Source organism: Passer montanus, unplaced genomic scaffold (assembly GCF_014805655.1).
Source record: "Passer montanus isolate IOZ18808 unplaced genomic scaffold, ASM1480565v1 scaffold195, whole genome shotgun sequence".
NCBI lineage: Eukaryota > Metazoa > Chordata > Aves > Passeriformes > Passeridae > Passer > Passer montanus.
The window spans coordinates 401,251-416,404 of NW_024366536.1; the positions used below are offsets into that span (position 1 = coordinate 401,251).

The following is a 15,154-nucleotide window of genomic DNA, read 5'->3' on the forward strand; positions in this document are numbered from 1 at the left end:
AGACAGGAGCAGCTGATGAGCAGGAGGCCAGGCCAGCCCTGGAACAGCATCCCCAGCGCTCCTGGCAGTGGAGGAGCACTCGGCAGGGCCGGGATCGCTGTCCTGGAGTAACCCCGGCCCTTTTTTATATCCCAAGGAATCCAGAAGGCTCCGTGTGGTCGCTGCCGCGGCCCCTCACCAGGGCTCCTGGCCCTGCCTGCTATAATTAGCACCAAACCTCGTTAGGAGAGGCAGGGGCAGCTCTTCAGGACTGGTAATTACTAATTACTGGAAGCCTCTAGTGGCTCTCCAGGGGCAGTTTCCTCTCCCTTATAAAGGAACGTCTTGAGGATGCGGCATTCATTGGAGTGGGGAGAGGTTTTTGGGGGGGGAATTCTGGGGGGCATAAATCCTAAATTCCTGTGGTGAGAGGTCTGCAGGGACTGGGCAGGGGAGAAGGAGGAGGTGGAAGGACAAAAACAAGAAGAGGAAGAAGATGAGGAAGAAGGAGAAGGTCTGAGCCTTACTGGCAGCAGAGCCTGGAGTTTCAGAGCCCTGGGCAGGTGAGTCCAGGCCAGGTCCCTCGAAAGGAGGTGCCCAGAGCCTCCTTGGAGGCACCCATGATTCCGTGGGGATGTGGGACCTGCAGGGCAGTGCCCCTAAAACAACATTTAGGGGAGTTTTGGAATGGAAGCTGGGAGTGAGGGCTGGGGATGGGGATGTGGGACCTGCAGCCTCCTCCCTGCCCAGCAGGGCAGTGCCCCTAAAACAACATTTAGGGGAGTTTTGGAATGGAAGCTGGGAGTGAGGGCTGGGGTTTGGTTTGCCTCGGAGCCCCTGGTCCCCCATGCTGCTCCCCTGGTGGATGTCCCTGTGTGTGGCTGGGAAGTGCCACCTCTCTGGGGACAGGTGAGTGTCCTGAGGGTTGTCCTGCACCTTTCCAGCCTGCGCTGGCTCAGCTCCACGGAGATGAGCTGAAGAATTTTGGTCTCATCCTTATCCAAACAGCATCTCCAGGGCCGGGATTGAGTTTGGCAGCAGGCGGGCTGCAAATCTGCTCACCAGATTTCTGGGAAGCTTGGGAGAGGCAGATGAAGCAGAAAGGTCCTTTCCAAGAGCTCCCTCGCTGTGCTCACCCCCAGCAGCTCCCTGGCACGCCAAGCCCCCCATTATCCCCCTTTGTCCCCTCTGCCAAGGGCTTTCCTGGAAAACCAAAATCGTGGGCTGAGCTCATGGGGTGCAGCTGCTCTCTCATTGCAGCCACAGCTTTTATCATCAGTTGTGCCTTGTTTTAATTTAATAAATAGAGGTTTGGGGCTTTTTGAAGGCTGCTCCTGGAGGAGCAGCACATGGGTCTGGGCTCACCACAGCTCCTGGGAGTGGTGGGGACAGTGGAATTGCCAACAGCCCTTTCCAAGCAGGTGCTGCCTTCAGAGATCCCAAATCAGCAGCCTCGCCCTGCTCTGAGGGATTTGAGCTCAGAGCAGGAACACTGAGGCTGGCTGGGTGCTGCAACATTCCCTGGATTTGAGGTACCTGGGCTGGCCGTGGGGGTGCAGGGGGGTGAGTGCCCCTTCAGGGGGGTTTTCCTCAGCACAGGGGGCTCCTCTCTGTCCAGATTAGAAATTTTACAGAATATTGTGCTTTAGGAACTTGGGTCTGCTGTCCCCAAAATATCAGCCTTTGCCTGAAGGGAAAAGGGGGGCAAAGGGCACACAGGGGCTTTTTCCATCCCAAAACTGGCAGCTGGAGCTGGCGACTTTCCAGCTGGAAAATTATCTGTCCATGGATTATTTCAGGTGCTCCAGGCTGTTCCCCAGCCCAAAATCTGCTGCTTGCCATGAGACCCTCCTGAAAACCCAGGTGGGCTGTGGATGGACTCAAGGAGCTCCCAAATCCAGGCATTCCTGGCTCAGGACACACAGCTGGGATGGGAAGGGACAGTGGTCGCTTCCAAGGGCTGATGCTGTTTATAAGGCCACGTTGTCAGTGCAAGTCCTGCTGCTTGTTTTTTCCTTTATAAATAGCTGTGGAGTTCATGGAAATCTGGGATTGCTTTCCAGGAGGAAATGTGGGCTGAGATTTTGGGAATTTAGGAACCAGATCACTCATTTTGCTTTCTTTTTTTTTCCTTTTAAACTGAGCTCAGCTCCAATAAGGAGCCCGAAGCTCTCTAAGGCACGGAGAATTCCAGCACAGCCAAAGGCTTTTGCTGGCCCTGAAAGGCAAGGCTGGGAACTGCAAGGGGAAGGAAAATCTGAGGAGAACACCCACCATGGCACATCAGCTGGTTTATTCCCAGGATGGATTCTGAAGGTATCTTTTCCCTTTGGATAAACTCTGGGAGGGCAGGAAGGTGGGACATCTATGTCCATCCATGCTGCCAGCTTCAGGGAATCCACTCTGGCTCATCACTGTGTCTACCAGCTTAGAGACATCATGGATAAATGGATAAAAATGAGAGTTTGGTGTAGGCTTTTGAGGTGCTGTGGAATCCATCCCCATATGGAAAGTTTTGGGGTGAGGCTGCTTCCCACTGGGGAAAATGGAGGAGAAATGCCAAGTCTGGAGGCAGTTTGCTGCTCACACCAGTTTTCCTTTGCTCTTGGCCAACCCACACACCTTTCCTGTATTTTTTTTTCTAAATAATAATATTTAAGAAATCCCAAACCAGAAACCCCAGGAGGGTCTGGCTGGGAAGCTGTGGTTTTAATTGCTGGTGCTTAAAGGCTGTAGGAAAATATTGATGGAAAGGGCTGTGCCTTCCCAAGTGCAACCCCACAAAAGTGGAGAATCCCTGTGGCTCTCTGCACTCTCCCTTTTTCCAGCCAGCCTGCAAGGTGAGGACACAACTCTGGAAAGGAGTGTGATCCACAGGGTTTGTAGTGATGGAAGGCTCTCTTAGGGGACAGTGATCCTAAATCCCAGTGGGAATAACCCTTAGTCCCTGTTTTCTGGGTGTTTCACCAAAAAGCCCAGATTCTCAAACTCTGCTTATGGATGCTGGTGAGTTCAACGTGTTCCCAGCCTCCCACTCCAGCCCTTCCCTGGGCATTGTCCACCCATTGTCCATATCCCACAGAGCCCAGCAAACCTGGAGCCTTGGCAAATCCCTCAGTCCTGGAATGGTTTGGGTTGGAAGGGGCTTAAAGCCCATCCAGTTCCAACTCCCTGCCATGGGAAGGGACACCTGCCACCACATCAAGGTTCCTCAGCAACCTTGGAGCCTGGAAAGCCCCATGGGATATAGGAAAGCAATTTCAAGGTCTTTTCAACCCTGAAAAGTCATGAGAAGGGAAAAGATGCTCCATTCTGCATAGGAGGAGATTTTAAAATGTTTTTTTGTTTTTTGTTTTTTTTTAAACCCTCTGGAAGCAGAGGGGAAGGACACCCTTCTGGAATCCAGGGAGCCACCCCGAAATATTTTTTTTCCCTGTGGCCAGTTGAAGCTAAGTGGTTTTTGTTGGCAGTGGGAGGAAGATGAGGGGAGGTTTCACTCTGCTCGTGGGAGCCAGTTCATGCTGAGATTTGTGATGGGCAGGAAAACTCACAGAACCATTCCTCCTCCCAAAAACCAGGAGTTCTGGAAGGGTGGGAGCGGGCTTGGCCCAAACCCTCAGGCCACGTGCAGAGTTGGGGGTGCCTAAACTCGGCCAAATATGGAGTTGTTAAAAGCTCCAGCAGGATTTTTCTCTGGGATTTGAGCTGCTTTTTAAGAAAAGGTTTTTCAAACCACCCCCACTTCCTGCTATCCCTCCTAGGCACGGCCCCCTGGCCCTGCTTATCCCACTGCACCCGTGGCACCGGACGCGGGCTTTCCCTAATCCCACCTTGGGGGCCCCTCTGCCATTCCATGGATGTGATTTAATCTTGTGCCATGTGACAGAGCTTTGCCTTCAGCTGCTGCAGCCAAACAACCTCATCAGCTGCCCCCCTCCCAGCCCATTTTGTGGTGGGAAACAGGGAATTGCCAGTCATTGGGCATCTTTTGGGCGCTGCTGCCACGTCCCTTCCTCTTCCTTAGACAAAGCATTAAACCTTCTCAGTGTACCAGGATCCAAGACCATCCCAAAAGATCCTTTTTTTCCCTCCTCTGCCCTGTTTCTGGAGGTTTTGCAGCCAAGCTGAGCTCTCCCCGAGGCACATGGATCTGTAAAGCCTCACAAGCAATTCCATGGGCTTGTGGGTGAGCAGCTCTGAATCACCTCAGGATTTATTCTCTTCTCCTTCTTCCCCCTTTCCAGGCCATGGGGAGTGTTGGGCCCCTCAAGTGCCTCTAATACCCATGGTGGAAGGAATACTTCTCCTTCCTTACTTTAAAAAAAAATTCCCTTTATTTTATGTAGATTTGGGGTCCCATGAGTCCATCACCTACAGCTTTGCTATAACCTCTCCTGATTCCATTCCCAGGGGATCCCCAGCCCATTTGAGATGGACATCACAGCCTTCTGGCTCATATCTGAGCTCTTTTCATCCTTTCTCCTCATCCTGGATCCACCTCCTCTCCCACTCTGGAGCTCCTTCTTGTCCTGACAAAATCCACCATTTCTCCCTCCATCCAATGCTGGATGTTGTCCCACCTGCAATGAAAAATTAATCCTGGAGAGGAAAGCCCCCCTCCAGGGGCTTATTTAGGCCACAGATGAGAATTTTCCTGGTGGATTTGGCTGGTTCTGGGACTCTCCTGAAGTCTGGGATGAACAGAAGAACTTTGCCTTGGCATTGCTGGGGTTTTGCCTGGATGCAGGATGGGGAAACATTTTTAAATACCAAGTTTTTTATATCTTGGCAGCCAACAGGTTGTAATACCACTTGGAAAATGCAGGTATTCCCTGATGACTTGTAGATATGGTGAGATGGCTGTGAATGGGGACTGGAGCATGGAAAAGTCAATGGAAATCTCAGATTTCCAGATTTTTGCACCGGTGGGGATTGCAAGTGTCCTGGGAAGTGGCTTCCCTGTGGTTTTGGGTGCAGGCAGCACCCTCAGCTGCAGCCCTGCAGTTAATCTAAGGGAGGGTCCAGTGGCTCATGTGAAGTAGGAACAGGAATTAAATCCCCCAAAACTGGATAATAACAGCAACAAAAGCCAAAGCAGGAGAACGAGGAGGCTCAGCACTGCCAGGGCTTCACGTGTGGATTCACAGGCGTGGGGCAAAGACTCAACTGGAGCCACCTCAGCAAGCTGGCAAAAAAAAACCCTTTAAAACTACTCCCTTGTAGATAAAAGCCTTTAAAAAGGAATATTTTTACTGTCCTGCCCCTGCTGGGGATGCAGCCACCTGTGGCTCCTATTACCTTATAGGTAAAAGCCTTTAAAAAGGAATATTTTTACTGTCCTGCCCCTGCTGGGGATGCAGCCACCTGTGGCTACGTGCGGGCTGCAGGGGAGCGGGCGGGAGGGACAGAGGGAGGGAGGGAGCTTGGCTTAAGTAACGCTCCTGCGTTAGTCTGGATCAAGTTCCTTCGGCTCCGCGGGTCTGAGACGCGGCCAGCAGGGAAAACTGCCCTGGGAAAGAGGAGGAAAACCTGCTCGTGGTGGGAAAACCGCTGGGAAAAACATCGAGGACACTTTGGGGGCTGTGACAGCATCTCCAGAACTGCTTTTAGGTAAGAGGTGACAGGGGGTGTAGGGGTGGCTGTGCTGTGCCAGGGGAGGTGGCACCATTCCCAGCCGGCCATTGGGCAGTGGGATGGGGCCTGGGATACAGGGACAAGCTCATGCCAAGCCATGAAGCTGTCCCCACAGGTGACCCCTCACCTGGAGGAAGAGTATTGCCATTCCCTTGGGCTCAGCCAGCGCCCAGACCATTCCCAGGGGCAGTTTTGCTCTGTGCATCACCCAGACGCTTTTCCAGGGAAAAGAGAGAGGAGAAAGGAGAGGATGCAACATCCTCCTTCCTTCTGGACCCACCCTGGGATGTTTTCCTGTACCCCTGGCTCTTTGCTGCTGCTTCCAAACCGAGCAGGGCAGCGATGCCAAACCCCACAGAGCAGCGGAGGCTGGAGCACGGCCCCAATTCCCATTGTCCATGGCCCCATCTCCTCCCGGGCTCTGGGCCACGTGTGACACCTCCTCCTCGTCTTCCTCGGTGTCACTGGCTGCTGCTGGCTGGGCTTTGGGGGCTGAGCCACCGTCACTGAGCCCAGCAGTGGGATTTGCTGTGGAGGAGCTGTGGAAGGGACTCCCCTTACCTCGGGATCAGCGCAGAGAGAACCGAGGGGCAGCTTTCCCTCTTTTAAACTATTTTTACTCTTTAATTATATTTACATTATATTAATTCGTTTTTGGTGCGTGTTTTTGGAGCTATCCCAGAGGATCTTTTGGAGCTATCCCAGAGGATCTTTTGGAGCTATCCCAGAAGATCTTTTGGAGCTATCCCAGAGGGTTTTCTTTCCCGTGCCGCTGCAGGAGGGGAGAACAGCGGAGCCGCCGCATCCCTGCGCTCGCACCATGCCCCTCTCCCGCCACACCGGCCAAATCCCGGAGTCCACCTGGACCCTGGGCTTCAGGGAGATGACGGAGCCCTGGAAAGGCGCCGTGGGCTGCCTCGGCGTGGCCGTCTTCTTCGCCATGACCATCGGCATCATCTCGTGGCAGGCGCTGGAGCAGCCCCCGGAGGAGTGGGTGCTGCGGGGCCGGGACGCGGGGATGCTGTGGGAGCGCGGCCGCGGGGCGCTGCTGCTGCGGGCGCTGCCGGCCGGCCGGCCCGTGCTGGCCATCGCCGTGGGCAGCGTGCCGGCCGCCGAGCCCCCGCCGCCCCGAGACCGCTGCTGGCACGACGGAGGCCAGTTCTGCTATGCCTGGGAGGAGGACGCCGAGCTCCGGCTGTCCCTGGAGCCGCCGGCAGCCCCCGGGACGGAGTGCTACGGCGTCCGCTGGACCCCGCTGCGCCCCGACGTGACCCTGAAGGTAACGGGGACCCCTCCGCCCGGCCCCGAGCCTTTGGGATCCAGCGAGGGCGGCTCTGGGCTGCCCATCATCCCCGTTATGGGTTACAATGCCGGGTGGGGAAAACCTTTTGGAAGCATGAGCCCCAAAATGCTGCGGTGGTGAGCCCGGGTGGGAGCGCTGTGTTTATATGGAGACGGAGTAAATACCCACTGGAGATGACAATGCTGGCGAGAGCCTCTTCCAACACAGACACAATGGGCAGCTCCCGTGGGATGGGAATAATCCGTGTCCGCCGCTGCAAACATTTTTGGTACCATTCCCTGCTTTCTCACTCAGTTAAATAAAAGCAGACTCTGGGAAGGAGCCTTAGGAGGGGAAGGAGACATGCTGTCAGAGCAGGGTGTCCAGCTGTGGGGAGCCCTCAGAACAGGGAGGGAAGCGGGATGGGATTCTCTGGGATGGAGGATTGTTCCCCTTTAGCCATAAATCACCTGTTGGCACCGTTCTGGGTGGGTGGAAGGTGTTGCCTGAACACAAACCCTCGGTCTCCTCCACTGACATTGGTGTGAGGCGTTTGAGAGGATGAGTGAGACAGAATTGGTTTTCCCCCACTTTTAAAAAAAAAAAACCCAAACCATTGGAAAATATGATCCAGCGAAATCTGAGTTCAGAACAGACTGTTTTCCCTCTTTCCCAGCTGGTGTAACGAGTTCAGCTGACACCTGGTACAGCTATTCCAAGCCTCCAGGGTTTCCACTTTAATAATTTACATGTCCTCTCCCCACCCCTTGGAGAGACTTAACCTCTCTGCGCCCCCGAGCTCAGGACTCCAGGAGGCTCCGAAGCCTTGGGATTGGGAATAAACGTGGGGTTGGTTGAGTGGGGGGGTCTCTGGGTCCCCCTCTGCCAGCCCAGGCCCCCTTCACGGCCCCAGATCTCTGGGCTTTCGGGGAAGCCCATCCTGCCTGGGGAGTCACGAGGACGCTAAGTCCTGCTGATCCCTCGATTTGGCAGAAAGGGGAAAGTTTGAGGAGCTTTGAAGTGAAAACTGATGATTTCTGGCAGGAGGCAGGTCAAGGATGGGAATGTCCCTCATCCCAGGGCCCTGTCAGGCCTATGAGAAGTGCCCAAATCTCCAAACTGAATCTCTTGAGGGAAATTCCTGCTATCAGCTTCCGGAAAGAGGGAAGCTGTACCTTGGGAGGGAGGATGTGTCACCTTCAGGCCACTGGTGCCATTGAGGTGATGGAAGGCTCTCTTAGGGGACAGTGATCCTAAATCCCAGTGGGAATAACCCTTAGTCCCTGTTTTCTGGGTGTTTCACCAAAAAGCCCAGATTCTCAAACTCTGAGGATCCAACAGCTTCAATCCCTGTGCTCCTCTCCTCACCTCTAAAGCGGCTGGTTTAAGGGCAGCACAGATGTCTGCGGGAATAAAATGTCCTGCAAGTGTAGCAGCAACGGGGAAAGTGGGATGGATCCCACACCACCTCATCCCCGTGGGAAAGCTGATGCTGAAGCTGAGTGCCTGAGGATGGGGTGGCCCAAGTCACTCCTGGGACATCCCGTGCTCTTGTTGTGCCTGGTTTGTTTTTAAGCCCAGATCTGTGCCCATTGCTGCATCCCAGCTCTACTCGAGTGGTTTTGTGGCTCCCTGATGCTGCTGTGGGATGCTGCGTTCAGGCAGGAGTTCAGCTGCTGGTGTCATTTTTTGGGGTATATTTGGATTTTTCTGCAGAACACCAAACTTCAGGTATTACCCCAAATTAATCCAATTGACCTGCAGCTGCCCTGCAGTGCTGAGGCCGCTGAATGCTGAACAAATAGGCCGGGAAAGGGAGAAATCCAGCCCTTGAAAGGCATTTTGGGATCTACAGGGTGGAGCAGGGAGGGGGATGGTTGGCACGGCTGGATCTGTGGTGGGATCAACCTTGGCAGCAGCCAGGCTCTGCCCTGCTCATCCCTGCAGCTCCCAGGACCGGGAGCAGGCGGGTGCTTGCCGAGACACCGTTTTCCCACTTTTCCCCCAAAGGAGTGACTGTGACAGTGGCTCCCGACGTGTCCCTGCTCCTGTCTCTGGAGAGCCAGCGGCAGTTCTGCCTGGAGACGCCGGCGGGGCGAGCGGAGCCCCTGCACTACCAGCTCTGTGTCAGCGCCGACGTGGCGGCCGCCCGCCGGCACAGGGCCGGCGCTCCGGCCGGAGCAGCTCGGACACTGCCAGACACCGCGCTCCTGCGGTGAGCGCTCCTTGCCCCGGCCGTGGGAACCCTCCCCAATGTCCTGCTGGCTCTCCCAAGCACCTCATGAGGGATTTCCCCCCCTGCAGGTCTCCGATATGGCGCTACCACGGCCCGGAGGGTTCTGCCGCCAAAATCAAGCGAGGCCTGAGGTCGCTGGTGAGGAGGCTGAGGCGCCATCGCCTTCAGGAAGGCGTCGTGGCCCTGGGGGAGCGCGGCACCGCCGTCCTCGCCGCCGCGGTACGGCCGTCCTGCCACCCTCGGGGCACGTGGGGAGCGTGGTGCTCCTCTCCCACAAAGCCCTCATTCCCGCCCTTCCCGCCCGCAGGACCTCGTGCCCTCGGAGCGCAGGAGGAGGCAGGCCCCGGCGCTGGTGGAACCTCTGGAGCTCTCCATCACGCTGTCCCCGTACGCTGGTGTCACCTCCCCGCTCTTCCTGCGCTCCCTGCGTGGCGGCGAGGCCACGGGATACTGGCTCAGCCGCCAGCCCCGACCCGGGGCCAGCTCGGTACGGGACCCCCTCAGCCCCCAAACCAGAATAAACCCACTCAGGTTTATTATTTTATCAAGGGACACAGCCCGATCCCACTGTGCTGGGACACAGCAGTGCTGGGTGAAGCAGAGTCCCTCCTCGTTCCTACGGAAGAAACTTTAAAATTTCCACTTCCAGTCTTGAGAAGATTCCCCAGCTCCACTTTGTGTGGTCATTTTAATGATCCTTTTGCCACCAGTTCAGGGATTTTTGGGGGGTTGAGGGAGAGTTTACACCTTGATGGGCTGCACCATGACAGTGCAGCGTGGGATGGGGGCAGCATGGCATCCCCCAGCCTTGCAGCCCGGACATTCTATGGATCTGACAGGGATTTCCATCCTTCCCCTCCACAGATCCCGCTGCTGACCACCTGGAAGGGGCAGCTCTGTGCCCGCCTGAACGCCACCAGCGAGGCAGCGCTGGGCTGGTACCTGGCTCGTGCCCGGCGCCTGCGGCAGGCGCTGGGGGCCACCTACGTGGCCTTCGAGGGAGTGGAGGGCAATTCCTTCCTGGAGCAGGATGTCCCTGCTCCCGCCGGGCTGGAGGGAGATGGATACACCGAGGCGCTGGCGGCGGCGCTGGCGACGCTGGGCAATGGCACCATCATCAGCGCCGGGAGCAGGTGGGCACCAGGGAGAGGCCTCGCTGCAGCTGACGGGCACAAGAGCTTCTGGGGGAAGCAGGAAGTGGTGCTTGGAATGCATTCTTGGTGTTCCCAGATGTTTCTTGGCACCCAGGGAAGTGAAGTGGTGAGGAAGTGGGCTAGGGCAGCGTGTTGGAGTCAACGATTCTTGTGGGATCTGAGCATAGTGCAGCCCTGGCACAGGGTGCCCAGAGAAGTGTGGCTGCCCCACCCCTGGAAGCGTCCAAGGCCAGCTTGGATGGGGCTTGGAGCAGCCTGGGATAGTGGAAGGTGTCCCTGGGAGTGGCACTGGATGGGATTTTTAATGTCTCTTCCCACCCAAACCATTCTGGGACAATAATCTGGCCCCAGTGACTCCAAAGCCAACTGGGCATCATGGAATTTCACCTGGAATGGTTTGTGTGGTTTCTCCAGATCCAGTCACCTCCCGCTGTTTGTCCAGATGAGCCCCCTGCGCTCTGACTGGAGCCACGCCGGGCTGAAGGGGCTCATCCCCTCCGTGCTGCACTACAGCCTCCTGGGCTACAACTTCTTCATCCCTGATGCAGTAGGTAAGGATTGGTTTTCTATTTTGTTCCCTATTTCTGGCTTCTCTGCAGTGAATTTTGCAGCCTTTTTCCAGGCACAGGAGGTACATTTGCACCTTAGGTGTAGTGTGGGAAGGCTTGGAACATTTTGCTCCCCAGTTTTCTGTTGTGCTGGCTTGATTGGGATGAATGTTACCAGGAAAAAAAAAAAAAAAAAAAAAAAAAGGAGGAGTTAAAACCAAAAGAATATGCTGTAAATATTGCCAGGCAGCTCCAGCAGCAGCCAGGTCTCTGGGGATGCCCTTCTCAGAGTTCCACCACAGCCCACCCCTGTGGGGCTTGGCTTGGGATAAATCTCACCCAGCACAGGCAGGATCTGCATCCCTGGGCTCCTGGCTGGGGAATGGATGTTCCTAAAACCCCAGCAGGTCTGCTCCACAGCAAAATGGCTGCAGAAATCCTGAAATAAAAGCATTATAAAAGGGCAAGAAACAACCTTTAATCAGGGCCAAGTGGATCCATTTCCCTTTTTCCTGGAGGTGATGGAGTTAGTGGTGGTTAAAACATGCCCTGAGTGTGCAGGGGCTGTGCAGAAGTGTCAAACGTGGAGAGCTGAGCTAAACAACAGCCCTGAAATAGGGGTTGAGAGCAACATTTAAATCTGGCCTTTATTTTTAGCCTGTTTTCCTTAGAAAATGAGGCTCAAGCAATCCCAGCATGGGAGTTTGCTTCCCAAAGAGGTGCTGGAGCCCTTGGCTGGTGTGGGTGGGAGTGCAGATCTTCCTGCACAGAGAGAACTGGGCAGGAGGTTGTGTCCCAACAGCCTGGGAGCTGCAGAGCTGGGAAAAGCCTCTGGAGGAAACAGGAATTTGTGGATGGCTGGGTGAGCCCTCGGTGCTGGGGGGTTTGTCCCATTTCCAGGGAAGCTGTGCCAGGTTTTCAGAGTGATGGTGATGCTTTAGGCACTGGGAGGAGCTCTGAGGTTTCCCCAGGACCTTTCCATGCCATGGGGGGCCCTCACTCCAGCCCGGTGTTCCTGCAGGAGGGAGCGTGGCTGGAGCCACCCCAGGGGACCCGGAGCTGTTTGTGAGGTGGCTGCAGATTGTGACATTCCTGCCCGTGATGGCCTTTGGGACCCCGCCCTGGCTCTGCTGTGACACCTGGGTACGTATCCCAGCTCCAGAGGGGAGGACACCGGGATTCTGACATGGCCAATGCCCCCAAAAGCCATGGAAGGCCTGGCAGGGATCTCGTGCCAGCTGCTGTCCTCAGCTTTCCACTGAAGTGGGAATAAACCCGTTATCAATGGGTTTAGATTTAAGTGCCAATGGATTTAAACCCAATGGATTTGTGTCCGTTATCAATGGAATTAATTATATTTCAATTTAGTAGATTCATATGCATTATCAGTGGAATTTAAATCAAATTGATTAAGGTCCTTTATTAATGGATGTAAATCCATTTAAATACAATTAATTACTATCCATTATCGATAGATGTAAATGCATTTAAATCCATGGGTTTGTATGCATTGTCAATGGATGTAAATTCACTTAAATCCAATGGACCCAAATCTGTTCTCAATGGGTTTCAATCTATTTAAATCCAATGGGTTTATATCCATTATCAATAGACTTAAATCCATTTATATCCAATGGATTCGTGTTCAATATAAATCAACTGAAATACATTTAAATCTAATAGATTTATGTTCAATATAACTGGACAGAAATACATTTTAATCTAATAGATTAATATCTATTATCAGTGTATTTAAATCCACTGAAATCCAATGGATCCACAACTATTTTTTGTGTATTAAATAAAATTAAATCCAATGGATTAAAATTCATTAACAACAGATTTAAATCTTTTCCAATCCAATGTGTTCATATCTGCTATCAAGAGATTTAAATCCAGGTGATTTATAACAATTACCAATGGATTTAGTCATTTAAGTCCAATTGTTTTAATGGATCCATTATCAATGGATTTAAATGTATTACCAATGGATTTATATGCAAATCAATTAATATCCAAATATATACAATATATCAAATTAATCCAATTAATATCCGTATCAATTTATATCCAAATCAATTAATATCCAATATCAACCCCACTTGCACCATAATTTGATCAGGACATTCCAATTCAGTAATTTCTCTTCCCAAGGGAACTCATGTTTTACTTTTAATTTTTTTATTATTTAGCTTTGTTTTTTTGGGGTTTTTTTTTTTCTGCCTTCCCTGTTTTGCTGTTTCTTGGATGTTGGTTTCTCTTCCCAAGGGAACACATATTTTACTTTTAATTTTTTTTTTATTTAGCTTTGGGGTTTTTTTGGGGTTTTTTTTTTTTTCTGCCTTCCCTGTTTTGCTGTTTCTTGGATGTTGGGCTCCTCATGGATTTGTCCCCCACCTGCAGGTCCTGAATCTGACCCGCCAGTGCATCCAGAGGCACCGGGACTTTGTCGTGCCCCTGCTCCTAAAATACAGCGAGGAGTGGCAGAGTTTGGGATACCCCATCTTCCGTCCTGCCTGGTGGCTCAGCCCCACGGATCCAGCTGCATTCACCATAGAGGATGAGTTTCTCATTGGAGATGAGGTGGGAATTCTGCATTATTCCTGTAAATCCAGTGCTGCCCAAGTACAGACCAGGACCTGGATTTGAGCAGATTTAAATCCAAGCCAAAGCAGCTGAGATTTGTGGGTTTGGGGGTTTTTGCTTTTTTGGAAAAGCTTGGCTTTCCTCATGAAACTCTTATTTAGGGCCGCGAAACCCTCTATCAGATTTGGAAGTTAAATTATTCAGCAGGAATAAAGAGTCTCAGAATGTTGGGAACTGCTTTTCCCATGAAACAAGGGGAAAAATGCTCCCTGAAGGTGGGATTACATTGGCTCTATCACTGGGAAGGAGGTTTTACAAGAAACACACACTTCTGATGGGTTTTTTTGGTTCTGGTTTTCAAAAATATGAATTGGATGGAATCTTGGGACAGCTGCAGGCAGGGATGATCCCAATCCCAGTCAAAGGAATGTCACTGCACTGCATTAATGTTCTAAACTGAGAGAAGGCATGGATAAATGGGATTGGGAAGGAATTCCCAGTGATGGTTCTGAGGCCCTGGCACAGGGTGCCCAGAGAAGCTGTGGCTGCCCCATCCCTGGAAGTGTCCAGGGGCAGGTTGGATGGGGCTTGGAGCAACCTGGGCTAGTGGAAGGTGTCCCTGCCCATGGCAGGGGGTGGGACTTGATGCTTTTTAAGATCTCTTCCCACCCAAATCATTCCAGGATTCCCTGATGACCATCTCATCCCCACACACACACCCTAGCTAACCCTCCCTCTGCTGAAGTTTTTTTTTTTTCCTTCTTTTTCTTCTCCCTGCAGGTCCTGGTTGCTCCAATAACAGAAAAGGGACAAACGTGGAGGGATATCTACCTGCCAGGAGAGGGGCACCTCTGGCTGGACACCAACACTGCCCGAGTGTTTGATGGTGGCACCACGCTCAGGAATTACTCTGCCAGCCTGGCAGAGGTGCCCGTGTTTGTAAAGACCTCCTGAATCCAGGCTGGGCAGCTCTGGGACAGACACCTCCGAGGGCAGCACTCCCCTCAGACTTCCAGCCTCTGCACTTTTCCCAGATCCTTTTTTTGGTTTTGTTTTGTTTTTTACTTCAGCAGAAATTGTCTGCATTTTCTTATGTTGTTACCCTAAAGTAGTGGTTCTGCCACCAGCATCCATCCACACAGAATGCTGCATTTTTTCCAGGGTTTTCCTGGTGAAATATTTGTGTATGTTCAAGTGGGAATGTCCAGCATTTCCAGGTCCCTGGCACCATGCTCAGAGAGGCAGGGAGAGGATTTTCCAGGAGATAAATATCAGCTTATACCTGAGGAGAAGTTTTGTATTTAATGAAAAAATTAAATCTAGGGGGAAAACTACCAGGATAGTTTTGGTGCTGTGTGTGGCCACCTCCTGTGCTGAGCAGTGCTTCCCCCACCTGAGGCTGTGTGTGGTCTCCAGGTAACAAGAGCCCACCTTCTGAGTATATTTGGGGAAATGAATGAATTCCAGGTGCATTTAAAGCAGGTTTCTGTGGAAGAAAAATAAACTTGATCAAGCAGAGGAGTGGCTCTACCAGAGCATGATGTGGATATTGAGATCCTCCTGTGTGCCCAGGCTCCTGCTTCCCACCTTTTTCTGAATTTTATGGCTTTTTTTCCAATTATTTCTTGCAGTGCAAGAGGGATCCAGTGTGACCAGGCTCCTTCCATCCAGCAGAGACTGTATCCATAGGCAAAATCCACATCCCACATGCTGAATGTGCATCTAGGGGGATGAT

The 15,154-nt window shown here is 52.7% G+C and overlaps 1 protein-coding gene across 1 annotated transcript; it reads left to right on the top strand.

Annotated features, from left to right (window-relative positions):
- Nucleotides 1–728: 728 nt before the first annotated feature.
- On the top strand, nucleotides 729–14,937 carry LOC120501026 (SITS-binding protein-like). The gene is made up of 13 exons (XM_039706664.1): nucleotides 729–2,295; nucleotides 5,430–5,589; nucleotides 6,392–6,987; nucleotides 8,272–8,342; nucleotides 8,399–8,626; nucleotides 8,906–9,110; nucleotides 9,200–9,350; nucleotides 9,439–9,618; nucleotides 9,996–10,264; nucleotides 10,700–10,836; nucleotides 11,855–11,976; nucleotides 13,237–13,416; nucleotides 14,200–14,937. The coding sequence occupies exons 3-13, from the start codon at nucleotides 6,434–6,436 to the stop codon at nucleotides 14,371–14,373; spliced, it is 2,271 nt and encodes a 756-aa protein (XP_039562598.1). The 5' UTR covers nucleotides 729–2,295; nucleotides 5,430–5,589; nucleotides 6,392–6,433; the 3' UTR covers nucleotides 14,374–14,937.
- The last annotated feature ends 217 nt before the right edge of the window (nucleotides 14,938–15,154 follow it).

What these genes read in the sequence shown, in the direction of transcription:
- LOC120501026 (XM_039706664.1), top strand. Translation starts at nt 6,434, where the DNA reads ATGCCCCTCTCCCGCCACACCGGCCAAATCCCGGAGTCCACCTGGACC. An exon ending in CCCGACCCGGGGCCAGCTCG is followed by an intron (nt 9,619 to 9,995) that starts GTACGGGACCCC and finishes TCCCCTCCACAG; the next exon opens with ATCCCGCTGCTGACCACCTG. An exon ending in GGCTCTGCTGTGACACCTGG is followed by an intron (nt 11,977 to 13,236) that starts GTACGTATCCCA and finishes CCCCACCTGCAG; the next exon opens with GTCCTGAATCTGACCCGCCA.